The sequence below is a fragment of the Barbus barbus genome, assembly GCF_936440315.1.
Source record: "Barbus barbus genome assembly, chromosome: 13".
NCBI lineage: Eukaryota > Metazoa > Chordata > Actinopteri > Cypriniformes > Cyprinidae > Barbus > Barbus barbus.
The window spans coordinates 3,233,102-3,260,000 of NC_136741.1; the positions used below are offsets into that span (position 1 = coordinate 3,233,102).

Below are 26,899 nucleotides of genomic sequence, written 5' to 3' on the forward strand. Positions count from 1 at the left end.
CTAGAAACGTGAGTATTTACATTCCACTGCAAGCACACGTGAGCTCAACTCTACAGAAACTCGCTGATCTGATCACAGACACAGAACAACAACACCCAGACTCTGTTTTAATCATTCTTGGGGACTTTAACCAAGCAAATCTCTCATGTTAACTGCCAAAAATACAGGCAGCATGTTACATTTCCCACCAGAGAGAGCACAGCAATAAAGAACGCATATCACTCTGTTCCATGGGCAGCTTTGGGGCTCTCTGATCACTACCTGGTTCAGCTTATACCAACCTACAAGCAAAAACTAAAATCTGCTAGACCTGTAGTAAGGACTGTAAAGAGATGGACCAACGAGACAGAGCGGGCTTTACAAGCCTGTCTCGACCTTACTGATTGGAGTGTTTTTGAAGCTGCAGCCACCAATCTGGACGAGCTCACAGAGACTGTAACTTCATATATCAGTTACTGCGAGGATATATGCATTCAAAAGTTGTACTTCTTTTGCCAGCTCAGGAAGTTTAACCTGCCACAGTAGCTGCTGAAACAGTTCTACTCAGTCTGTCCTGTGCATATCAATAACTGTCTGGTTTGGCTCAGCTACAAAATCAGGGATCAGAAGACTACAGAGAACGGTTTGGACTGCTGAATGGATTATCGGTGCGCCCCTGCCCACCCTCCAAGAACTGTATACATCCAGAGTGAGGAAAAGGGCTCAGAAAATCACTCTGGATCCCTCACATCCAAGTCATCCCCTTTTTGAACTTTTGCCATCTGGCCGGCGCTACAGAGCCACAATTACCAGGACAGCCAGGCACAATAACAGTTTCTTCCCCTAGGCAATTCAACTTATGAACAGTTAAATCCCCCCCCCCTCCATTATGCAATAACAATGTGCAATAGCCTTATATTTATTTGCTACCACCTCAATCCTCGTACATCCCTGTTTCTCCTTCTATTCTATCCCATTCTATCATCTATTGCACAACTGTATATACAATCATTTATGTTTCAATAATTGTTTTATTTGAAATGTTTTTGTTTATTTATATTTACATATGTGTATTTTTTTATTCTCATCTTATTTTTATTGTCTGTGTGTCGTTGTCTCTGTGAACTGGAAGCTTATGACACTAAAACAAATTCCTTGTATGCGCAAGCATACTTGGCAATAAAAGCTCTTTCTGATTCTGATTCTGAAAAGAAGTCATTTTTCAGTTAGGTACATTTTATTATATTACAATTGCAATATTAGATTATTTATTTAATAATATAAAAGAAAATGAAAAAAATATGTTTGGAATAACTTGAGATGAGTAATTAATGTTTATTTTGCGGGTGAACTCACTTTAACAAGGCGACTTGCAGAATAGTGCACAGATTGTGTTTGTGATGAGTTCTTAAGTGAGCAGCAAGATAACTGTCTTATACAAGTAGTAAAAAAGCACACTTCATACGAGCTATGGCTGCAATCCAGTCCAAGGTCAATTCATCATATAAGAAGCTTCTCTGGCTTTTTGCCCAGGAGTCAATGACTGTGGCCTTCTGCAGATGTAGAGGTGGATTGACAGAGATCTGGAGATGATGAGAAACTCAATTAAAATGGTTCAGTCAGCTTTTACATTTCTCTGACATGAAAGCGAGAAGAATTACCGGCCAGTTCTTAATATCTGAGGGATGATGCTGAATTTTTGGAGCCTGTTACGTAGAAATCAGCTGCGATGGTCACGGATGTGTCAATGATTGAACACAGATGAGAAGTTTTGGAGCCACAGCCATCAGCTTGACATGCATGACCCAAACACCAAGCTCACACGAAGAGGAAACTTCTCAAGAACCTAATGCGGATTCTAAGAAGTGATGGTTGCATTGCCAAAAAATTAAGATTGCCTTGATTTCTACAGATGCAATAAACTCACTCAATACACACACACCCATGATGCTGGTGAGACTAAAGACATCTTTTAGAGGTTATGAAAGTCCCTGAAGGACGTGTCCGGCGTGATTTCATCAGCATCAGTGAGCAGACGGACAAAAACAGAGTGAAACAAGCTCACAGCATCCCAAACACAAACACTGCTGGAATGAAGGATCTCTGCGCACAGACTATTGACTCTGACTGAACAGAGATATACGGCCTCATTTACATCTCTGATTATTTACTGATTCATTTGTTTTCATTTCTGTGATGTGTAGTTTGTTAAAAGAGTAAATGGATGGGATATATTTCCGAGCATTTTATTAATTGCTTTGGAACTCATTTAAACTTATTACAGGGCTGATCAAAGGCACTGGTCATCATTTATCATCACACACATAAACACAAGTGTGTGTTTATGTCTCGAATCTTCAAAAGCACAAGAGAAGTAGGGTGAATTTAGGTAATCAGAGACGCTTTTTGTCATTGTGCTGAATGGTAAAAAGCTGCAAGTTTACTTGACCCTGTGGCTCATAACCAATAATCTGCCATTAAACGTCATGTGAGGTGCATAGAACACTAGTTACATAAAATTAAAGATTCTGTAAAACCCTGTTTTGTAAAATCACTGTGAAATGTATACTGTAAAAAAGTAGGAAATACATATAGGCTAATGAGAAGACTCAAAGCACTGACTCAAGGAAACATCCTTTAAATGCTAAATAATACTTTTTCCATATAAAATCCATAATTTTATAATATAAACATCACATTTTCATTTTATATAGTACAGAAATATATATATATTTTTTACAGGTTATTACTGTGACATTTTACATAGTTTTTCTTCTGTTGAATAGAAATTGCACTCTATTATAAAATAATCTTTAGCTTTTAGTAGTGTGTGAGTTCACACATGTATTTCACTGAAGTCGTTAATAAATGTTGAGACATTGTTGTTGTTTTAAACGCCTCACAGGCGTGACTTCAAATGAATTTTTTTTTTCTTCCTCAAATCATGGCTTTTAAAAACATGCGTTCGAGATTCTATTGGAATTTCTAAGATAATTCGGAACTGATCAGAATCAGATCCTGAATAATTCCTTTTCCAGGAGGATGTTGCTGTTTTCTGTTAAGCTCCGACAGGCGTCATATGAGCCAGTAATACTGTCTCCACTCAGGTCCGGTGGGTGATGATGACCGATATGAAAATGAAATTATTCATGAGAGATTTCAAGCACTTCACACTCGGTCACGAATGAAGAACTCAACTCCACATTAGCAGCTCAACACCGTCCTCTGCTGTCAACACTCACAAACAGTAATACTGCCATTTTTATTAAACGATTGATTGATTATTCTGGGCAGACACGAGTAAAATATTGAACAGAATACTAAAGAGAGAAAAGGAAGGAGAAACGGATAAAGAGCTAGGACAAATAAACTGAATGCATAGGCTACATTATTAACAATTAATAACATGAATTTGTGTGTGAGAGAGACGTATTGCAATTTATTAATAGTATTTGAACATTGTTACTAGATTTTTTCACAGGGTATGCATTACACATTTCAACTTAAAAAATCACAAAAGATATGATAAACAGGTTGTTTTCATAAGTGAACAAATCTTATAACTCGACTAATCCTTTGGTGGGGTTGGTATAACTATGGGAGGAAAAACAATGTTAACTGCGGTCTCTCCAAATAGAAACTTTGCGTTTGCTCACAAAAGCACCAAAATATAATTTTCCTCCCACTTCATGTTATTTGCAAAGTTCCTAGTCGGAACTCAAAGTTTCTCGGGAGAGCACAAAAGCATTAAAATATATTTTTTTAGCTCCTTGTCATCTCATTTTTTTCCCTCATTACCCTTCAAACCTTTAACGCGTGACATATCCACCCCATTCCACGGGAAAAAATCTTTTCAAACTGGCTGGACATGGTTTTCACCTGGTTAACAGATGAAAACAAATCACATAGATGCGTTAGGATGGACTTTTCGTATTTGCCCATCACCTTGTTACCTTAGCAACCACATAGCAACACCCTGGCAACCACCTGTAACAGTCTAGTGTCATGGCGCCAAATTTTGCACATGGCACTCAGCTTTTCCTCAGAAAATGTATTATGTGTATTTCACTTTATTTTACTTGATTCTTTCATTTACTTCCTACACATGTAGTGCAATGTGCAAATGAAGAGGAATGCGAACACGGGCCTGATTTTCTCCCCAAACCTGTTCAGTGAGCGTCTCACCGTCATCCAGTCAGACTGGAGAGACAGACACACACTCACACACTCACAGCTGGAGCATTTACACGACTCTGTCCCAGGTGCGCGTGGAGTAGCCTACATTAGACTTAGCTTTATTTTTTTATTACATTCTGAATTTACACCTACAGGATGAGTGCTCGTCTATGGACGGAGGAGCAGTTTAACTGCCCCGTCTGTCTGGATCTGCCCTCTGACCCCGTGACCATCCCATGTGGCCACAGTTACTGCATGGCCTGCATCGCAGATTACTGGGACAATGAAGGGAGGAAAAACGGCACCTACAGCTGCCCAGAATGCCGGCAGACCTTCAACCCTCGTCCCACTCTCTGCAGGAACACCATGCTGGCCGAAGCCGTGGAGCAGCTCCGCCGAGGGGCCCTCAGCTCCACTGGGCGAGAGTCCATCAAGAGTGCCCGGAGCGCAGCTTCCTCTGCGTCTGAGCGTGCGCGCACACGGAGCAAAGGGGCATCGAAAAAGCTGCCAGGTTCGGCGGTGCCCTGTGACCGCTGCCCTGAGCCCAGAGCGGCCGTGAAGACGTGTTTGGTTTGCATGGCATCGTTCTGCGAGAATCACCTGAAGCCTCATAATTTACAGGAGAAGCTGAAGAACCACGAGCTGATCGCACCCACCAGTGACCTGAGCCAGAAGATCTGCCCCGAGCACAAGTACCTGCAGGAGTTCTTCTGCCGCTCCTGTCAGATGTACGTGTGCTGGCTCTGCACCAGCAACCAGCACAAGGGCCACGAGAGCGTCTCCACACAGGCTGAGAGAAACGAGAAGCAGGTGGGAACCATGTCAAACATCCTCACAAATATAGTAGCATACATTTATACATTATCTGAAAGCTGAATAAATAAGCTTCCCATTGATGCGTGGTTAGGACACTATTTGGTACAACTATACCAAACGAGATACAACTATTTGAAAATCTGGAATCAGTACTGATGAACTAGTCTTGTTCCACCCACACTCATTCCAGTCCACATTCCAGTCTATTCTGAACTCTTGTTTTGTGTGCTAATCTTTCTTATGGAATTAGAAAGAGCTGGGCGCAGTTCTGTCTGAGAACCATCAGCGACTCCAGGACAGAGAGAGAGAACTGAAGGACATGAAGAAAGTCTTAGACACACTCACGGTAAATAATGACACCCAAGAAAAAATAAAATAAAATCAACATTATAAGTATATTCTGTTGGTTTTATGAGTTGCATCTCACACAATCATGATCTTTAAAGGGAAAGTTCACCCACAAATGAAAATTCTGTCATCATAAGACTTAAAAGATCCAAAAAGGTCATAAAGGTATGTTGTGGTTTAAGTCAAGACTTCTGAAGAGTCTACAGTGCCTTTACATGATGAAAAAATTTAACTTAGCCTTTTACTTACATTTAAACAATGATCGATACACACAGTACATGCATGAGCATGTTACATATGGTAAACATGGAAGCTCAAATGTGCATGTATGAGGCATGCATGAGAACCAATGACAAACACACAAGCTTCAGGGTTTACCGTATGTGATGTGCTCTATGTATGTGTGTTAATATATGCAAATAAATGCCTGAAATAAATCTGTTCATCACATAACCCTGTTGAAAAAACCAGCATATGGTGGTTAGGTATGTTTTGAAGCATGGCTGCTGGTTTGAGCTGGTCCTTAGCTGGTCATGTGCTGGTCCTAAGCAACTAGCTCCTGCTCAGGACCATCTTAAACCAGCTCAAACCAGCAGCCATGCTTTAAAACCTAACCAGCATATGCTGGATTTTTCAACAGGGAAAGCAATCAAATCTCTTCACAAGACTTGGATTTTCTCTCACATTTTTTTACAAAACCTTTTTAGTTTTGGATCTGGACTCTCAACGGAAAGACAGAAACCTCTCAGGCTTCATTAGAAATATTTTAATTTGTGTTATGAAGACTAACCAAAGTCTTATGCGTTTGGAATGACACGAGGGTGAGTAAATGCTGACATTTTTTGCTGAACTGTCCCTGTAAGGTCTGAGCATCCTCTCTCTGTGTGTATGTGTTTGTGTGTAGAGGTCCTCAGAAACGGTGCGGGACGAGGCCGACGTGGTCCTGTCGGAGCTCCAGGAGTCAGTGCAGCGGATGCTGGAGCTGCTCCAGGACGTGATGGTCTCCACTGCGCAGGAGAAACTCAACGAGGCCCAGGAAGTGGTGACCAAACTGGAGGCTGAAGTCAAACAGCTGAAGAAAAAAGATAGAGAATTGAAAGAGCTCATCAACTGCCAGGACAATATCCACTTCCTGAAGGTCAGACGATGGTTTCATCAGATTTGGTGATGTGGGGTTTACAAAACTGAGATCTAATGTCACAGAGAGCACATGAATGATCTTTTCATACCTCGTCTCCACAGACGCATCAGTCTCTGTGCTGCCCGCTGGAAGGAGGAGATCTGGGAGCTGTAACCACGAACCCTGAAGCCACGTTTGATCCTGTCAGGAGCGTCGTCGTCCAGCTGAGGGAGAAAGTGGAGGAGATGTGTGACCAGGAGCTGGACAAGATCAACAAGACAGGTACAAACACACACAGGTCTCACAATCACACACTCTGAACTGCTGTCATGTACAGGGTCACTATAGGGTCATTATCTGTCTCTCCTCAGTGTACAACACCACAGCGTTCACAGTAGCGGATCGCAACGGACAGAAAGCAGGAGGCATAATGAAACGCAAGTCAATTTCACTACAGTTCATTTAGTGACAAATGTGTCAAATTCAAAGTGGAATGATTGTTTTATACACAGTATTGCCAATGCAAAGATAAATTATTATAAAATCTTTTAATACAATCTTACTATAAAAAGAAATTATAAAAAGAAAAATGTCAAATTATTTTAATATATTTGTAATTTGTGTGTGTGTGTGTGTGTGTGTGTGTACAAATTTTTTTTTGCATCACAGTGTTTTCTGGAAAAGGAGCCAGAGCCACTCGTGCACAAGGTATGAAACAATGAATAAAACTATTTTTAATTTAATTTAATTTATTATTTGTATTTTTTGTCTTAGAGTTTCTAATGTATGTGAATATTTTCAGGACCCGCACCACTGCCTTCAGTAAGCACACGAGGAACAGGTAATTTAATTTAATTTAATTTAATTTAATTTAATTTAATTTAATTTAATTTAATTTAATTTAATTTAATTTAATTTAATTTAATTTAATTTAATTTAATTTAATTTAATTAATTTAATTTATTATTTTATTTTATTTTATTTTATTTTATTTATCAAATCAAATCCAGTATCAGTTGTGCTGTAAGTATTTTTCTTTCTTCAGTGAACACGCGTCCACAAGCTGTCAGAAACAATGAGCCAAGAGGTGAGACTATTTGCTGACAAAGTGATCTGATTTAACTTTTAAATGTGTTTTTAGAATGAGTTTGCACGACTGTATGTAGGATTTTGAATAGTATTTAAATCAATAGTTGTTCATATCAGTTAACAGAGGTGTTTCAAACTCCCCAAGACCAGCCAGATCCCCGAGAGAGGAGAGAGATGACAGTAAGACATGCGTCTCACACACTTGTACTCCTGTATGTTTGCAATCATCTGTAGTTTGTGTCATTCATAGTTTAATTTCTCACTCTGCAGCTGACAGGAGTCGCAGTTCATTGAGACCAAGAGAAACACAAAGGAGAGAGGAAAGAGAAAACAATAATGGTGAGAATGAGATATATTCATAAAGATATATAAAAGAAGCATCTGTCTGGTGTAGCTTTGCTCATTGTTTATTCGATTTCTCAGCAGACACCTGGAGTTTAAGTTCAGTGAGATCAAGAGGGAGACCGAGTGGAGAAGACAGAGATCAGGGTGAGTTTTAATGGGTGAAAGATGTCCAGGTCATATCATACATGTCATTAAACTCAGACTATAAATGCCTTAATTGCAGAGTAAAAATTGGGCTACGAATTGGGCCATATTCAATATAAGCAAAATGTAATTTCTTTTTTCCCTATTTGATTCTGGGGTGAAATATGACTTAAATGTATCCTGACATTCACCCTTGTGTCTGTTTATTTGTCATTTTCTATTATCTCTGTATAGAAAGAGAAAATCAGGCCGCTCAAAGACGTCAAAGCACACAGAGCAGAAACACACGTGATGAAGAACAAGGTGAGACGACACATGCAAACACATTCTATCCAGCACACTGTCATTTTGGTTTCAATGAAATATAACAGATATTGTCCCCGACTTGAACCCCACTTGAAATACTTTGCATTCTTTCTAAACCAAGTACACAGTGCTTCAAAGCTGTTTTCCTTTTAATTGTCAGCGGACCGCTGGAGTTTGAGTTCAATCAGACCGAGACTGAGGAGAGAGGACAGAGGACAAGGTGACGCTTGATTCATGTCTGATTATTGAAATTTAACACACAAGCTTTTAAGAATTGCATCATGTTTGTGTTTGACAGTCAATGGAGAAGCTCCGAGCCCCTCACAGCAGAGATCAAACGCTGCGGACAGACAGCAGCCGGCCAGACAATGTGAGCGACAGCAGCTCAAACATACACTATCAAATCAAGACGTTGTGTTTCTAATCATATTTATACATTTGCTCATTCTGTTCTTCATCAGCGGACAGATGGAGTCTGAGCTCTCTCTTACCCAGAAACAGGAAGAAGAGACAGGACACAGGTGAGCGAAAGAACACACACAGTCCAATTGAGGACATGTGATAGAGGTCTGTTGCTTTCTAGCTAACTAACTTTTGGGGACAAATGTGTAGCTGAAATACACTCACATAAACCCTCACACAAAGAAACCAAGCTTAGGCTTCTTAAGCTATCTTTGTCTAGAATCCAGATGAACGCTGTATTTCCTGCTCATGTGAACTGTGGTCAAATATAAGTCAAGTACCTCAAAATGTCCTTATTTTTGTCTGCATTTGCTGCGTTTTCAAGTATGTGTCCAACAACAAGAGCTAAATGTGTACATCATTTTTTAGATTTTATAAACCTTTTAAATAAATTGTTTTGTCATCAGTCATCATTACGTCTTAAAGTATTTCATTAAACATGATGTCATGTGTCCCATTTCAATCGCTCACAGTGAAAGAGGCCACACCCACTATCCAGGAGTCAGTGAGACCTCGTAGCCTCTCCCGTGCCAGTGCCTGTAAGTCACTCACCGTACACTGACGATTCAAGAATTATTTGAAAATATACGTTAAATAAAATCATTTACATTTAGAAATTCATATAATTTGCCATCTACATCATTTATCAATGTATGCATTCAAATACAAATAACAACGAGAGGATGAAAAATGGTCATGAAAAATAAAATATGTATTTTTTTATTTAGCAATTTGCATTAAATTGATCAAGTGACAGTAAAGACATTAATTGTTTCCAATAAATGCTGTTCTTTTGAATTTTCAATTCAAAGAATTCTGAAAAGTCTGTCCGTATATTAGAATAATTCCTGAAGATCATGTGAAAATATATTAAAATAGAAAATAAATTATTATAATATTTCACAATATTATTGATTTTACTCTACCAATCCACACATTTGCCTTAATCAAAAAGCTCTAAAAACAGAAAATCATTGTAATTGTTAAATATCTAAAAACTAATATTGACTGTATCTCTCTTCTCTCTGTAGGGGGAGAGCCAACAGAAGGTAATATTAATGTTTTTTGTTTGTTTGTAGCTTTACATCTAGTTAAACTGTTTATATGTAGGGGAACGATTGATCACTGTCTCACTCTGTTTCTGTCTTTCTCTCTGTACAGTGAATCCTGGGCTGTTCCTGGACTCACCTACTGACAGTCCAGTCGTTAATCCTGCTTTTCCCACATGTCAGCATTTACAACAATACCTTTTACACTACACACATCATATTATAAAAGACAGATGGATGAAGAGATGGGTGGATGGATGGATGGATGCTGGATGGATGGGTGGAAAGAAACATGGATGGGTGGATGGATGGATGGATGGATGGATGGATGGATGGATGGATGGATGGATGGATGGATGGATAGATAGATAGATAGATAGATAGATGGATGGGTGGATAGATACATGGATGGATGGATGGATGGATGGATGGATAGATAGATAGATAGATAGATGGATGGGTGGATAGATACATGGATGGATGGATGGATGGATGGATGGATGGATGGATAGATAGATAGATAGATGGATGGGTGGATAGATACATGGATGGATGGATGGATGGATGGATGGATGGATGGATGGATGGATAGACAGACAGACAGACAGACAGACAGCTAGATAGATAGATAGATAGATAGATAGATAGATAGATAGACAGACAGACAGACAGACAGCTAGACAGCTAGACAGATAGATAGATAGATAGATAGATAGACAGACAGACAGACAGCTAGACAGCTAGACAGATAGATAGATAGATAGATAGATAGATAGATAGATAGATAGATAGATAGATGATAGATTTCCATATTTCCTTACAGTTTGTAGCTTTTGTTTGATTCTTTTTGTTTTTACAGTGAGAGAAATTAACATTGACAGTATTCAGGCCCCAGTGCCCAGAACCAGAGACGAGTTCCTGCAATGTGAGTTTATTTCTCACATATCTTGTCTTTTCATTCTGTTTCAAGTTTATCTGCTGATCTATTTCTCTCTCTATTAGATGCTTGTGATTTGACCCTGGATCCAAACACGGCCCATCGGCGTCTGGTCTTATCTGATGGAGACACCGTGGCCACCCTTCAGCAGACGTCTCAGCCGTACCTTGACGTCCCTCAGCGTTTCGACGGCTGGACGCAGGTGCTCTGTCTCCAGCCCCTCTCCTCCGACCGCTGCTACTGGGAGGTGGAGTGGAGGGGGCGTGGCTCCTCTCTGGGTGTGGTCAGTGGTTCCATGTCCCGCAAAGGGGCAGATTCAGGGGCAGGGCTTGGGTATAACAGCCAATCGTGGAGCTTGGAGCTGTCAGACATGTGCTGTGCAGCCATGCACGCCAATCAGAAGGTGGAGATCCCTGTGACCTACAGCCCTCGAGTCGGGGTGTTTCTGGACAGGACCGCTGGGACTCTGACTTTCTATAGTGTGGATGATGAGTTGGTTCCTCTCTATGCTTTTCAAGGGTCGTTCCCACCACTGCTGTACGCTGCGTTCGGGGTGGGCTGTGGGGTCGGCGTGGGGCTGGATTTTGCCATGGGGCAGTTCAGCTCCACGTCAGACAGCATTAAAATCTGTCCCTTGTGAACTGAGCGAATCTCACAAAAATAATATGCAGGTCATATTTCACCCCAAAATCAAAAGAAAAAATAATTAATTATATTTTGCAAGAAAATTAAGCCTATTGGTAAGACCAAAGTTCTTTTTCATAAATATTCAGTACTTTCCCCTCCAAATTCATATTACCATAATCTTTCAAGTAACATTTTTGTACAATTATGATTTTCATTTCTGCAATACAGCCATATTAATCATTCTGTCTAGACATTGTTTTAAATCTGCAAAAAGAAAAATGCATAAAATATTTTATTCATATTACAGTAATACATTTTACACACACACACACACACATACATATATACACACACACATATATATATATATATATATTAGTGCTGTTAAACGATTAATCGCGATTAATCACATCCAAAATAAATTTTTTTGTTAACATTAGGTGTGTAGTGTGCATATTTATTATGTATATATAAATACAAACAAGTGCATGTATATATTTGACAAATGTTACGTTTATATATTAAATATATTTATATATATAAATTATATGAATATAAATATATACATGTAAATATTTTCTAAATATGTGTTGTATGTGTGTGTATTTATAAATAAATATACACACATTATGTATAATGTAAACAAAAACCTTTCGAATGTGTTTTTCCTACCCTTTTTTTGGGACCAGGATTGAATGGTTATGGCAAACAATTACGAATATAATTTATTAAAATGATTAAATTCAAATATGTAATTATACTGTACATAAAAACAATTGTTCTACCAATAGGCTTCAATTAAAAGAAAAATTAAGCACATTTTCACTTTCATAGCTCAATATTTGTTTGTAATTCTCATTATTCAATTATAATTTTGGCAGTACAGCAAGATTTGTAAATCTGCAAAAATCTAATATTTTATTTACAGTAATAAGAATGATAATGTTTCAATACATAAAAAAACTTGAGGCTTTAATTCTGAAGATATGTTTAATTTTTGATGCAAAATGTAATTTATTTTTGTCTTCTAGACATGTTTATCCACCCTTTAATGAATAAAAATTGTATGGTTATGGCAAATAATTATTAACATAAAACAATTATTAAATGTAAAACAAAATAACTTATGCATAAGGGCAATTATTTGTACTGTCATATACCAAAAATGTTTGTAAACTTAAAAAAATAAAAATCTAATTTTTAGCTCCTATGTATAGTTATCAAACTCCTCAGGATGAAATGACAGAAACACCGACATTGAATTAGTTTGTTTTATTATAAATAAAAAACACAACATAATGATACTAATACAGGGTTCTGACAGCTAAACACAGAAAAACACACCACGGCTGTGGTTACTATGTCAAAAGCACAAAAGAAATCACCTGGTGCTTGATGTCACAACTTGTGGCATCATCTTCAAGCATTGACCTTTGACCTCAATGGCAGCAGAGAGCTTGATGACGTCAACAGCAGGATGTAAATAAGGACACTTTGATACAGAAATCAAATCATGCGTTTAATACCATACACTTCAGCTGGGATTAGAGATAAAGCTAGTAATGTATAGATGCAGCAAGCATGCTGGTATTATTCTGAAGGAGTTGTATGATATGATTCATTTGACTGTGTTCTTGGCATAGCTGACAAAAGCTTATTAAATGTCTTTCCTGTAACAGTTTCTGAACCAAATGGTTTTCCCTATGCTGTCATCATGCCATTTACTAGAAAGCACAAAAGGCCAGTTTACCACAAAAACAAACACGTTCACATACGTTTTAGCTTATAAAATGACAATTCAGGCAAGAAAGACAAATCATTTTGGTTTAAACCCAAAAAGCTCTTTGAAACTTGAGTCCCTTCTCAAACTCCACCAAAAACATGAAATATTAAAATATCATTCCTAGCTGAATGGTTAGGAAATAATATTAGCCATCTCTCAGGTTAAATGTATTAACGTACTCTAGTCTCACCCTACTGATAGATAACCCATGTAATGCCTATTTACTAAAAACACAATTCTAGTGGGTTAAAAATGAAAAGTGCATAAAATTAGGAAAGTAGGGAAATAAGTGAAGATGACAAGGAATTCATTCAGGGGTCAAATTGTCAAGACCAGCGGTTGACATCTTTAGGGCTACTTAAGAAGGGTTTCTGTATTCACTTAAGGGGTGTAAATGCAAATAGAATGAGAATAGATTGATAAAATTTATCCTACTCTGTTGAAGATGGATCACTAATTTCCCTTAAATACACAGTCCAAATAACATCATTTTGAACAAGGTTACATGTAGCAGAACAAGTGCCTGTACAATCCCAAATATATCCTGAGCAATCCAGATCTGCTCTTTTGTGACAAAACTTCCCAATAACCAATTCAGTGCAAAGAAATAAAGGAGCTTAGGTCCAGATACACCAGCATGCTGAGGGACGCAAATGCTTGCTTAGACCTTGTAATGATGCAAAAAGATGCTCTACTAAATGTCTAAAAGGCTTTATCTATCTATAATGCAGGGCGGACTGACCAACTACAGAGAGGAACTCAGGAACTGCTGAATGAATCAAGTCAAACCCCTAAAATGAGGCTGTTGATATGCGACCATCTATTTCACTTGCCATAATCCATTCTTGTTTGTGTTTATCACCTCAATCTCGTTTATATGATTCACTAGGATGAATCAAAGTGACAGTGAATTCACTTTAAACCTGCACAAGCTTTCATATTTCCAGTTCTTTACAGCATTCCTTTAAACTTCCTTCCATCGATTCAACATTCAACAACCCTCGACACGTACATATCCCTTCTTGATCTATCCACCACTTCACAACTCCACAGCCTCATGGAGAGAAAATAAGTGCGAAGACTTATTAATGAGCATTAAAGGAGAAAAAAATTAGATGGAGAAAAATAGGATTAGAAGTCTTCGTTTCCTCTTGAGTGCTATAAGGCCTTTAAAAATCTTAATTTTAACATAAACATGGCAACAAGACACTTTAACTTCATTGTTGTGCTTTAAAAACAACCTTAAATGTCTTTCAGCCTCTTTTTCCCAGGAACTGATGGTTTTAATCAAGGATATGAGGGATAGATATAAAGTCACTCCTGTTGGTCCGAGACCACGCCCACAGCCTTATGAATTATGCCGGCAGGGCGGGGCCTGAGAAAGGGAGGCGTGTCTATGTGTGCGGCGCGGTTTGTTTAGGTTCCCCCATGGTGGAATGGGAAGGGCCAGGGAGGTAGGGTGAGGGGGCGGGACAGGGAAGGACGGACTGGAGACGGATGCACTACGGCGGCCAACCATGGCAGGCAGACTTTGATTTCGCCGAAGCCCATCCAATAAGCTGCCTCCTCCTGTTGCTAGGATGGTGGCAGATTCCTGTGGATGGGCGTCTTCTGACCCTTGGAGGACTTTTTTATCCAAACCTAGCTTGCGAAGATGCTTCACGAGATTGACGGCATGGCGGTCGGCTTTGGTCGATGGACCATGAGGAGATCGATCAGGACTCAGGAGATCCGGTCGCGGGGCACGGCCGAGTTTCAGTCCGTAGACGTCTTGCAGGAAGAGCTCGGCGGGACGGGACGCTAGGAAGTTGTCCAAAGAGGTGGATCGGGAGTCGAAGGGCACAGGAGAGGGGCATGGGGAGTGGGAGGGGGAGTTTGGAGGAATGCTGGGAAGACGACGTAGAGAAAGAGGCTTTTTGGGTGCTGTCACAGCGGCGGGACCCTGAGCGGAGATGCCTTTCTCCAGCAGGAGCTTGGCGAGACCACCAGGGGGCGCTGCAGGACGGCGAACGGGGAAAGAATCGCCCAGACTCAACCTGCAGGGTGTGACTGGAGTACTGGGACCGGTCCGGAGAGAACTTGGGGTGTTATCACTCACAGAAGTACTGCAGGCAGAGCTGATAAACAGAAAGAAAACAGTAATATGATCAAATAGATCCATGCATAAGAATATTAAAAATCACAGAAAAAAAATATTAATAAATAATAATAATCTGACAGTTCCTGACTTACTAAAGTAAAAAAGTGCAGTTCACTAAGACACCAAACACAACAGCAAAAATAAAGACAGTTATCAAATGATTCACATCCTCAAACTGCTGTTTCTTAGGGGTGAAAGGTGTTGTACCTGGGTGTCACCTGTGTGCTGTCACTGGGATGCAGGATCCGGCAGGTAGTGAAGGTGTATGTGGAAAAAGTGGAGCTCTGATATTTCCCAGGATTTATAGCTAAACACAAACAAAAAGTGATCAACAAACATGCAAACATGCATTTTATAAAGAAACCGGAAAACAAACAGGAAATGGTGTTTGCAGTGACAGCCGTTTACCTGTAGAGGGCGCTTTAGATCCGAGATTCAGCTCAAACTGTAGAGCCCCTGATCCGGAGACTCCAGAACTAACTGCAGGAGCAGAGCTGGCTGTCAGGTTAACTGCTGCTGCTGAGGAAACAGCTGTTGCTATGGGCACAGGGGAATTCCTGAGGGATGCAGGAAGGGGCGGGACATTAGCTGGGCTTTGGACACGCCTCCTCTCTCTCTTCTCTTCCGGAGTGGATGATGAGCGCACGTTAAATGTGATTCCTTCCTCTTCCTCCTCCTCGTCTTCCTCTTTTATCTTTGCATCCTGTGGCTCCTCCTCTTTTCTCTTATGTTCCCACGGTAGTTTCTCCTGGTCTTCGTCCTCTTCGAGGTCAGCCAGGTGGTAAACATTGTCCAGAGGGAGAGGGCGGAAGCCTTTGGTAACTATGCCTGGATGGGGGTCTAGAATAGTGGCCAGGTGAGGTTTAGCGAGCTGCTGCCAGTGATGAAGAGTCAGAGAACCTGAAGATCAAGCCAACAGGAACAAATACTCAAGAAACATGGTAACACACTACAATAATGCAGAATTCTTTACCTTCAGGCATCATCAACAAACAATAATCAATACTGCTACTGAATTTATTCATCTATGTTAAATGCTTATTTCTATATACACACTACTGTTCAAACACATGGGGTCATTGATAAGAAAATTCTTAATTAAAAAAAAAATTCTTGAGCAGCAAATCTGTATTTAAGAAGGATCACGTGACACTGACAACTGGAGTAATGATGTTGAAAATTCAGCTTTGATCACAGGAATAAATTGCATTTTACAACATATTGAAAGAGAACGTCTATTTTAAATTGCAATAACATTTCACAATATTACTATTCTTACTGTATTTTTTCTTAAATAATTATATAATTGCTTTGTTGAGCATACAAGACTTAAAAAAAAACTGGTAGTGTATACTAATACATTACAACAGTTTTAAATTGTATAAATTAAATGCATAAATTTATTAAAAATCATTCTATTATGAACAAACATGAACAATAATATTTACACATTTTTCTAAATGAATAAATGCTTTTAAAAATAAAATTGTTTGTTAAACCCAATACATTAACTGATAAATGAAATAATTTATGATATAACAATCGAATATGTAAAACAACAATAAGATAAATAAATATATACAAAATAACACTTCAAAATAAATTTATTTTCATTCAATTTATAGTTTGTGAAACCTTTGTAACAAGAGAAAATTAAATGTAACATAAAAGGAGAAATTGATCCAAATGCTCACAGTCCATACAATGACTAGGTTATCGGTTTAAAAGTTGAAATTTCAGAAAAACTTGGCTCTTTTTATCAGCACACTACCCTCTACTCACCTTCCATTGGTTTAACAATCTGCAGCTTTTCAGGGAGAAATGTCTTGAAACAGCTGGAGGAGATGGAGAATTCTGATAGGTTGGTGAAAGACGAGACTGTGCTTCCCATTGGTGAACTGCAGCCGCTCTCGCCCCCTTCCGACTCCGCAGCCGCCAGCTCCTGCAGCTTCCTCTCTCTCTCGGCCTGGAAGAACCGTCGCTCGCACTGGAAGTTCTGCCTCCGCAGGGAGAGGAGGTTTATGGCTGATGTAAGGTCGTTTCCACCGGGAGAGCCGGGCTGACCCAGATGAGAGTTCTCTCTGCAGCACACACAAGACGTGTGCTAGAAGCACACAAAAGCATTGTGGGTATAAACACATTGTGCTGTCACACTCACTTGGTGGCGTCCACGTCTCCAGCTCCTTCCTCTGTGTTGGGTGTGTGTGATTGATAGGGCACTGGGGTCATGACCACGCCGCTGCGGGCGGAGCCAGGGATCGGAGGCACTGCGGCAGCCGCTCTCATCACCGATTGATTGACAGACCGCACCGTCTGGAACACGCGCTTGTGGATCGACCTTCAGACGGAGCAGACAGGGGTCAAAGGTCAGTGCTACTGAAGGATAAAATGACTATTATAACTCTGTGTGAGAAGGAGAATGGTGCGCGTCACCTCTGGTCCTGGAAGGTGATTTCCTCTTCTACACTCAGCTCTCTTCTCATAGTACCTTCAATCTCAGCTGCCAAAGAATCCTGAAGGACATAAAAAAAGAGCAATGATTATACACCTATAAACCCAAAGCAGAGAGACAGAGACTGGTCCATGCAAAAATAAGCGTTATTTAAAAATCAAAAACAAAAAACAACAACGTCAACAACCCCCCCCCCCGAAAACAACAGTCAAAACAAAAACTAAATAAAAAGTAATTAAACATAAATAAAATAAAAATAAAACAAAGTTACATTAAATAAAAAGACATAAAAAACTAAAAATTAAATAACAGAAAAAACAAACCAAAAAAAGCAAAAAAAAACAATGAAATTCTGTAACACTAATAAAAACTAAAACTAAAAATGAAATGAAAAAAAAAAAAATCTAAATAAAAAAAAAAAAGATATACAAACAATGAAACAGAATAAGTGAAATAAACAAAATTAAATAGAATGAAACAAAAAAAATTAAATCAAACAACAACAACAAAATTAATCAAATTTGTCAGTGCTTTCCAATATAAAACTTGCTGCCATAAATGCTGGCGAGCTGTGGGAGCAGCTTCATGTCTATATACTATATTATATATGTCTATCCTATATATCATGTATTGTTTGTTTTTGCAAACAATTGTAACCACTATTATGTAAAATTATAATAAGGTCTAGAATAATAGTCATATATACATTCTTTTTCTCATATTTATTTTTACATGCCTAATTATAGCCCAAATTACAATACCCCCCCATTAAAACACATGATCGTCACCAAATTCCATGCATTATTATAAAAGTATAATGGTTAAAATTATTTATGAAAAAATATACTAGATTGCAATGTGAATAATAATGCATTAACAATATGTAATAAAGCATTGCATGTGCAGATTACTGAAATGGCTTGCATTAAGAACAGATGTGATTGAAAAAAATATTTTAACAAACAAACGTGTATGAGAGAGATGGAGGTGTGGAGCAAGAGATCTGTGTTTCTCACCATAGGATAGAGTCCGTACGACAGGTGTCTGCGCAGGCCTGCAGATGGCGTGTTCTTACTGCGCAGCTCCTTAATCTCCTCCTGAGACTCGTGTAATATTCCCACACACTCGGCATTCCTGTCTGACAGCTCCTCCAGCTGAAACACACACAGACGTTTATATTCCACAGGCCACGGGTGTGTGCGTGTCATAATACAGCAGAGCAGGCCTCTATTACTTTATCAACTTATTGTACGACGTGAACGACCTTGATCATTTTTATTTTTCCTACTGTGTTTGCATGCGTTTCATAAAAAGGTCTTAAAATGACAACAATATTGTTTATTGCAATTACAGACATGATCACCATAACACTTCCACGTCACTATGGTCACAGCATTAATTAACTAACCCGGTCCTGTAACTTGTATATACTCCAGCCTTTATGGACACATTTCATAAGTTCAGCAGAAGTGCAATGAGAAGACGGACACACCACATGAATGAATAAAGTTACATGAGTTTACAGCCTTTTCTAAGTCGCAGTGACTAAGCTGCTTTTTCTTAGAACTTTAAAATTGATGTTTAAAATGCTTTAAGACCTTAAATCAAGCGGATTGATCCTAACACTGTATTTAAGTAAAACAGGGCTGTTTATAATCAGAATGATCAGTCTTAATGCAGATTTGCAGACGCAGGTTCATTATGTACAGTATGTGGCGTCTTACCTCAGCTGTGAGATGCCGCTGTGCTTCCTTTGAGGCTTGAAGGTGAATTCTCAGCTCTTCTTTCTCTAGTGCCAACTGAGAAACAAACACAGCCATATATATGATTATACATCAACATACAGTACCATTCAAGGTTTTTGAATGTCTTTCAGGCTCAGCAAGGTTTATTTGATCAAAAATACAATAAAAAATAATATTGTGAAATATTAATACAATTTGACATAACTGCTATATTAATTGGGATATTAATTTATTCCTGTGATCAAAGCTGAATTTTCAGCATAATGTCTCCAGGCTTCAGTGTCACATGAGATTTCAGAAATCATTCTAATATGCTGATTTACTGCTTAAGAAATATTTAGAAAATAAATAATTTTTGTGCAAACCATGATACATATTTTAGGATTCTTTGAAGTTTAAAAGAATTTGAAATCTTTTGTAACATTGATCAATTTAATGCATACTTACTGGATAAAAGGATTAGATATGGCATGTATCCTGACCTCTTTGACTCTTTGCTGGAGCTCGACGATCTGCGAGAGGAGTTGTGCGATCTCCTCCTGATGTCTCATTAACTCCTCGTTCTTCTGGGAGAGCTCATCCGTCAGTGACACCATCTGACTGTTTGACTCTCCTGTTAAACAAACACAAAAATAAACCTAGATCACATTCAATAAGTATATTTAAATGCACGTCGATCCAAATTAATCCAATCCGGTTTCACATTCTAAAGCTTCTGTTCATATGAACCCAAAAGCAATCGATTCACATAATTGTTTACATGCTCATAACATGCAGTCCAAACAAAACTTCAGCAAATGTCACCAGAGCTACGGTGACTATAATTGTCTTTTTTGCTCTGACGATATAGCTAAAAAGAAAGCTGACATTTATGTCAGAAAACTTTTTTAGCAAATATTTAGTAATCGTTAAGTCTCCTCCATGGGCCAGTTTGTAATATGCAAGACAAATAAACATGTTCATAAGACGTAAAACCTATGTAAACATACACATTGTGGCTCTGTGTACAGGGTTTCTACAGGTTTTGTAAAGGTAAATTGAAAACTTTAAGACCAAGAAAAGAAAAATGGAAGGATTAAATGGAAGTTGCATGCATGTCAACCTCTTTCATTTTCTTATAATATGCATTTATTTTTTACCTTATTTGCTCAACGACTCCCAAACGATTCGTTCAATGATTAATTTTTCCAAACCCTTCTTTTGCGTGATGCTACATATGCAGGATTCATATTTAAATCGTCTTTTTGCATTTTAATATTCACATACACTAGTTCATATCGTGATTCGAATTAAGTGACAGACCTTCTTTTATTCATCCAAAAATTGACAAATTCCATTGCATTCTGCACTGTAGAGTAAATTTAGTTTTTATGAATGGACTCCGCCATCCTGTCCGCATTTTTGCGGAAACCATATGACCCTAGAAATGCAAGCACACTTCAGAACATTTCGGTTTGCCCTGTTTGTTGTGCTTTATAGAGTTGCAGGGGTGACATCATGTCACAGATTCTCTCTCTCGAATGCGCCCAAATGCGTTCTCAGGTACCAAAATTTGGTACCGAATGATTTAATGTGAATCGTATTCGGTAGTACCGACGCAATTCGGTCTGTACCCTTAAAAGTACCAAGTTCGGTACCCAACCCTAGTTTCATGGTGACATCAAAATGAAACATTAGCATATTGCCCACCCACTTGTTGTGCACGCAGATCTGGGAAACTTGACTTTCGCATTGGTCTGAATGAAAATGCAAATTCATTCTTTGCCACTAGGTGCCGGTTTTGAAACGTTAAAAGCTCACAAACACTGCTTTAAATGAAATCGACCAATCACCGCAGATTAGCGTCACGCAAAAGGAGGGGTTTGGAAAAAATTAAGCGTTGAACCTTTCAAATATGAACCTTTCATAACCCATAATCGGGGCACTTTAAGAATTTTTTAAGACTCGCAGAACCCAGTGTGCATGTGTACATTTTTAAACCTGAGAAAAAAAAGTTGGATTCAAGTGTTTACATGCTTAAATTTTTCCTACTAATCAAATTATTTCAGGAAAAGCTCGGATTGACCTAAATCGGATCGACTGCAGTGTTCACACCAAAGCTTTCCATTCCGACTGAGCCAGCAATCTGATTATTTAGTTGCATATAACCACACCTGATGTGTTTTTGCCGAGGCTCTGTTTCAAACACTAAAGAGCCACCCAGCCAACATTTTTAGGCATCATAGGCGTTCGTCGAGCTTAAAAGGCATTTCCAAAATAGTACATTGGCCAAAATCAACAGCAGTTACATGCATTTTTCATGGAATTACAGAATGTACTGACAGACAAAAAGGGCCCATTACAGTCCATTTGTGAAGGACAAAGTTAATGAGGTTTAATTTAGCTTAAGATGCTGCTTTTGAAGGCAGATGCCCGTGTAGACTCGGTTTAACTTGATTTGGAGCTTGAAAGTCAACACAGATACTCACGTAGCTCTTTAACGCAGTCGTTCACCAGCTGCTGTTCTTGCTCCTCATAAGTGATGGTCTCTGTCTTCAGGTGACAGGCCTGTGGAAATTCAGACAGAAGGTCACGCTTTCATAAAACCCTTACGCTCCAGAAACATAATCCAGAGTCCATGACGCACCTCTGATCTCAGGGACAGGTTCTCCTCCTCCAGCACCTGGAGTTTAGACTGGAGGACCTCCAGCTGGCTGAGGGCGAGAGCGGCCCCTGCGGGCATGGGGTGACGTAGCGGCGTGGAGCAGCTGGAGTCGGTCTCGCTCTCCTCGCTGGCGCTCGCGACCATACGGAAGAGTTCATCCTTCTTCGCCAACTCATGCTGTAGCTGATGAACCTGATAGAGCGATTACATGTGGGATATTGAAGCCAGCTTATACACATTTAGCCTCAATGTTTTCATGTCAAAGCGCGTTGTACCTGGTCTACGGCCTGCGCTAGCTGCTCCTCCAGAGATTCATTACGCTCCTGCAGCACGTGGTTCCTCTGCAGGAGAGACTGACCGATCCGAGCGGCCAATTCCAGGTCGCGGTCCCTCTGCGGGATGACATCATGATGCAGACAGACAGCCAATCAAGAGCTTTTACTAACAAAAACAAACCAGACAAAGCATTTTCTCACAGTTTGCTGACCAATCACTCACTTCAGCCAGGAGGTGTGAGACCACGTCAATGTCACTGTAGGTCTTGGTCATCTGCTCCACGCGGTCAGCGCTGAGGACTACGGTGAGAGAGACAGACAATATAAATGTGAATGCTTTAAAAAAAATACTGGCAACTACACTAGCAGTGCATATTCAGTGAGACAAACCAAAACAGGAGGGTGTAAAAACACCCACATGCCATATGGCAAGCCCTACACATGCAACACACACACACACACACTTCTTAACACCGCAATAACATCATGCACAAACCCAAAATGCATTCAAGCTTCACTATTAATTGCATGCACTACAAAACTACTGTTAAAAAGTTTGGGGTCAAAAGATTTTTTTTATCTTATTTATTAATACTTTTATTCAGCAAGGCTGCATTAAATTGATCGAAAATGACAGTAATCTCATGTACAAATTCAAATTAAAAAAAATTATATCACCGTTTTCACAAATTCTTTCTGGAGCAGTAAATCAGTATATTAGAATGATTTCTGAAGGATCATGTGACACTGAAGACTGGAGTAATGATGCTGAAAATACAGCTTTGACAGCTCATTTAAATTGTAATAATATTTCACAAAAGTACTATTTGTACTAGATTTTTGATCAAATTAATGCAGCCTTGGTGAGAATAAGGGACTTCTGTTAAAAACATAAACCTCTTACTGATCCCAAACTATTAAATGGTAATGTTCATGGATCTAAATGTAAAGTCAGTTTCCTCTACACTACCGACGGCTCTCTACTGCATATATTATAAACACTACAACCTTAAAGAGGTCATATTTTCCAGCTATTTTTTTTATAATTCTTGTCAAAATTGCACCACATGTTATTTACCAGTGTCTCATTTATATCATTTTAAAGTAGTTTACTGTTCCATTTTTATGAAAACCCTAATAACAAGCAATAAATCCCAAACACATGCAAAATCAGCAAGACATATCGTCCACTACTTGATTTTGTTGCACCAAGTAGCAATTTTCTCATTCAGCATGGACAGATAAATTGCTTGCTGCAACATACATAATTAAATAGCACGATTTGGCTACTGTACCTTAAGGCTTCGTGCAAATGAGATCTGTTATGATTGGCTAACCTCGTCGCATGTGAAATGAGTAACAATGACAAGTCTTTGATACCAAATAGGTGTTAAAGTGGGCGGTCATGTAGTTCATGTTGTACATCAAACTCTTATTTAATGTTTTCCACGATATGACCCCTTTAATGTGAGTTTCAGGTCGCTGAAGGACAGTTAACACACCAGACTAGACATGCTGTTTGCTCGAGGTCAAATACTAGCTCAAAAACAGAAGCAGAAACTAGGAAGGACAGGCGTACTGTAAGACAGATGAGTGGAAAACAGACAGATAAAGCATCAGACAGACCACGTGTTACCTTTAGAGAGGCTGTTAGAGCCATTATGGGGATAAGAGGAACCAACAGCTAGAAATGCTGCAGAGGGAATGAGAGAAAGAGAACGAGAGAGAGAGGACAGAAGAAGAGAAGGAAGACAGGGAGAAATATTAGATGCTGAGGAATTGTGGTAAACATCAAGTGAAGGGAGAAAATGAGAAACACCATCACCAGCATAGATAGAGAGAGAGAGAGAGAAAGAGAGCGAGAGAGGGATAAGAGAGAAGTAATGAAGCACCTGACAGCAGTCACTGTCCCGTGAGTGCTCCTGCATTAAAATAAATGCAATCGGATTAGGTTTAAACAAACACAAGGATACACTATAACTTTAGCAGTGGATCAGTTCATTTAGAGTAAATGTTTTATGAATTCTGCACCAGCAAACCACACTGAAGTCTTGGAAAGTTCTTAAAAAATATCTAGGGTAGAGTTCATGTGAAACGAATTCTTACTCACTGAAGTTAATTGCTGCTGCCATTGTCCTCTCATGATCTGTTACAATAATAAACCTCTGACGCTAGTGTTCATGATGATGCAAACATTTACAGCTTAGACAAAAAAGAAAAGTTAAAAAGAAATTTAAATGACAGAATAGACTTCGTTAAATGATAAACACTCATATAACAGCAAGAGGAATGTATGCTAATGGTTTTATACTATATTATGGAGAATATTATCCTGTAATCAGAGTCACCACCTGATTATTTAGATTGAAACACAGATTAAGAGATTCTCTGCTTTATGACCAACACTTGACTAGACTTTAAATAAAACACACAGGAGATCTGTCTCCAAACTACAGCCAAGTAAACAATGAGGTACATATTTAATCTGCTGTAAATACCCAAACTCTAACCTAACTTAAGTCAAAAAAGAAAATAGACAAGCCTTTAAGTCAACTTTTATTGGCATATTTACTAAAGTTACATTGGTTCTGTTCCAAGTTCCCTGTCCTTTTCATGAGCTCCATGAAAGCCAAGACAGGGAAACAGCAGCCGCTTCAGGGGCAACCCTCCTATTTTAAGAATAGGAGAGTAGCACAAAAACCCCAGAACAGAGCACGCAACAATGACACAGATTGACATTGTTTAAGTTCAACACAAGTTAAAGGAGGAGGTGGGTTGCAAGCAGCGTACAGAGGAAGCAGCATAGCAAGCAGACAGAAGCTGTGTTTAAGTAAGGCGCCCTGTTTGAGATTTGCCCATTGAGAGCTTAGGAGTCGGATCAGCTGATAGGGGCCGGGTTTGAATTTCTCCAATCAGCTAATAGCGGAGCTTGACTACGAGGCCTGCCTGAACTAACGCAGAATGCTTGATTTTAATAATCTTAATATCCAATCCATCAGCCTAAAATAATAAGTGCAAATAAACAGATGAAAATTGTAAATCAGAATGGGCTTTATTGCCAGGTGTGTTTACACATACGAGGAATTTGTTCAATGATGGCAGAGTAGAACTGTTTCAGGTTATACTTTGTTTCAGGCGAAGAAAGTATAACCTCTGCTGGGCCTTTTTCACAATGGACTCAATGTGATTGTCCCACTTCAGGTCCTGAGAGATAGTGGAGCCCAGGAACCTGAATGACTCCAATGTCGTTACAGTGCTGTCCATGATGGTGAGTGGGGAGAGAGCAGGGGGGTTTCTCCTGAAGTCCACGATCATCTCCACAGTTTTGAGCGTGTTGAGCTCCAGGTTGTTAAGACTGCACCAGACAGCCAGCTCCTTAACCTCCTGTCTGTAAGCAGACTTGTCACTGTCCTGAATAAGGCCGATCAGTGTGGTGTCTTCTGCAAACTTCAGGATCTTGACAGAGGGGTCTTTAGCTGTGCAGTTGTTGGTGTACAGAGAGAAGAGCAGTGGGGAGAGAACACAGTCCTGAGGAGCTCCAGTGCTGATCATACGGATGTTGGATGTGTATTTTCCCAGCCTCACTAGCTGCTGCCTGTCTGTCAGGAAGCTGGTGATCCACTGACAGACGGAGGTGGGGACGGAGAGCTGAATTACTTTGGGCAGGAGGAGGTTTGGAATGATAGTGTTAAAAGCTGAACTGAAGTCCACAAACAGGATCCTCACATAAGTCCCTGTCTAGATGTTGCAGAACATAATGCAGTCCCATATTGACTGCATCATCCACAGACCTGTTTGCTCTGTAGGCAAACTGAAGAGGATCCAGCAAGGGTCCAGTAATGTCCTTCAGGTAGGCACTTGAGTGTACTAGTGTATGAAAGATGGGTTCAAGTGTACTACAAGTGGTAGCTAAATACATTTTTTAAATACAAAGATAGTATGCTAAAAGTGCATTTTAGTTCATATTCATGGTGTCTCAAAATAGCACAGTTGAGTACACTTAGATGATCTTAAGTTTATCTTAAGGAGTACTAAATTATTATTTTTAGTGTATTAAGTACAAAATTAGTGCGCAAAAATAGAGCACTTTAAGTACATTATGGAAGTGCACTTGTTTTTCACCTGGGACATGTCATGAAAGTCAGCACTGACAGTCTCTTAAAGATGACATCAGCACAACAAGAGCCGTGACAGATGACCTCAGCTCAAGTGCTTGATCTCAGAGACACGAGAAACATGAACCTCTACTTCCTGTTCACTGCAGAAATGAGCAGCACACGTCCTCAACAAAACTGCCACAACAACTCAAAGGAAACTTTCAACAATACCATCATGCAACGACGCAAACAGATGCACACAATACATACTGTATTCACACACGTGCAGAAACACACACACACACACACACACACACACACACACACACACACACACGCGTGAGTTCAGCCCACATGCCCTCCCT

General features: G+C 39.3%; 2 protein-coding genes across 7 annotated transcripts in view; one reads left to right on the plus strand and one right to left on the minus strand.

The window, feature by feature from the left end:
* Nucleotides 1-4,172: 4,172 nt before the first annotated feature.
* LOC306879100 (uncharacterized protein) lies at nt 4,173-11,836 on the plus strand. Of its 2 annotated transcripts, none has more exons than XM_079431809.1 (20): nt 4,173-4,965; nt 5,222-5,317; nt 6,224-6,457; nt 6,562-6,721; nt 6,811-6,876; nt 7,109-7,147; nt 7,242-7,280; nt 7,485-7,526; nt 7,646-7,708; nt 7,799-7,867; nt 7,952-8,017; nt 8,252-8,320; nt 8,484-8,543; nt 8,622-8,693; nt 8,785-8,844; nt 9,259-9,324; nt 9,817-9,834; nt 9,947-10,012; nt 10,694-10,759; nt 10,837-11,836. In XM_079431809.1, the coding sequence occupies exons 1-20, from the start codon at nt 4,312-4,314 to the stop codon at nt 11,409-11,411; spliced, it is 2,580 nt and encodes an 859-aa protein (XP_079287935.1). In that variant the 5' UTR covers nt 4,173-4,311; the 3' UTR covers nt 11,412-11,836. The 2 variants fall into 2 exon arrangements, with proteins under 2 accessions (XP_079287935.1, XP_079287936.1); XM_079431810.1 differs by having other exon boundaries at nt 7,955-8,017.
* An 820-nt stretch (nt 11,837-12,656) lies between these two features.
* LOC306879170 (trafficking kinesin-binding protein 2-like) overlaps nt 12,657-26,899 on the minus strand; it is a 21,919-nt gene continuing 7,676 nt past the window's right edge. For 2 of the 5 annotated variants that reach the window (XM_079431966.1, XM_079431968.1), the window contains 14 exons: nt 24,074-24,130; nt 22,661-22,737; nt 22,438-22,554; nt 22,145-22,354; nt 21,987-22,065; nt 20,001-20,131; nt 19,498-19,572; nt 18,790-18,927; nt 17,755-17,834; nt 17,480-17,659; nt 17,104-17,402; nt 15,730-16,221; nt 15,529-15,628; nt 12,657-15,298 (listed from right to left, as the gene is read on the minus strand). In XM_079431966.1, coding sequence (XP_079288092.1) covers nt 14,530-15,298; nt 15,529-15,628; nt 15,730-16,221; nt 17,104-17,402; nt 17,480-17,659; nt 17,755-17,834; nt 18,790-18,927; nt 19,498-19,572; nt 20,001-20,131; nt 21,987-22,065; nt 22,145-22,354; nt 22,438-22,554; nt 22,661-22,737; nt 24,074-24,130 — 2,804 coding nt within the window. In that variant the 3' untranslated portion in view covers nt 12,657-14,529. Of the gene's footprint in view, nt 15,299-15,528; nt 15,629-15,729; nt 16,222-17,103; nt 17,403-17,479; nt 17,660-17,754; nt 17,835-18,789; nt 18,928-19,497; nt 19,573-20,000; nt 20,132-21,986; nt 22,066-22,144; nt 22,355-22,437; nt 22,555-22,660; nt 22,738-24,073; nt 24,131-24,329; nt 24,360-26,899 lie in introns of all 5 variants that reach the window. The other 3 variants (XM_079431967.1, XM_079431969.1, XM_079431970.1) reach the window with 2 other exon arrangements.

Excerpts from the sequence above, each read along its gene's own strand:
- LOC306879100 (XM_079431809.1), top strand. The coding sequence starts at position 4,312 with ATGAGTGCTCGTCTATGGACGGAGGAGCAGTTTAACTGCCCCGTCTGT. Across the intron at positions 6,722-6,810 it reads GGACAAGATCAACAAGACAG|TGTACAACACCACAGCGTTC; the intron begins GTACAAACACAC and ends GTCTCTCCTCAG. Across the intron at positions 8,544-8,621 it reads GAGAGAGGACAGAGGACAAG|TCAATGGAGAAGCTCCGAGC; the intron begins GTGACGCTTGAT and ends TGTGTTTGACAG.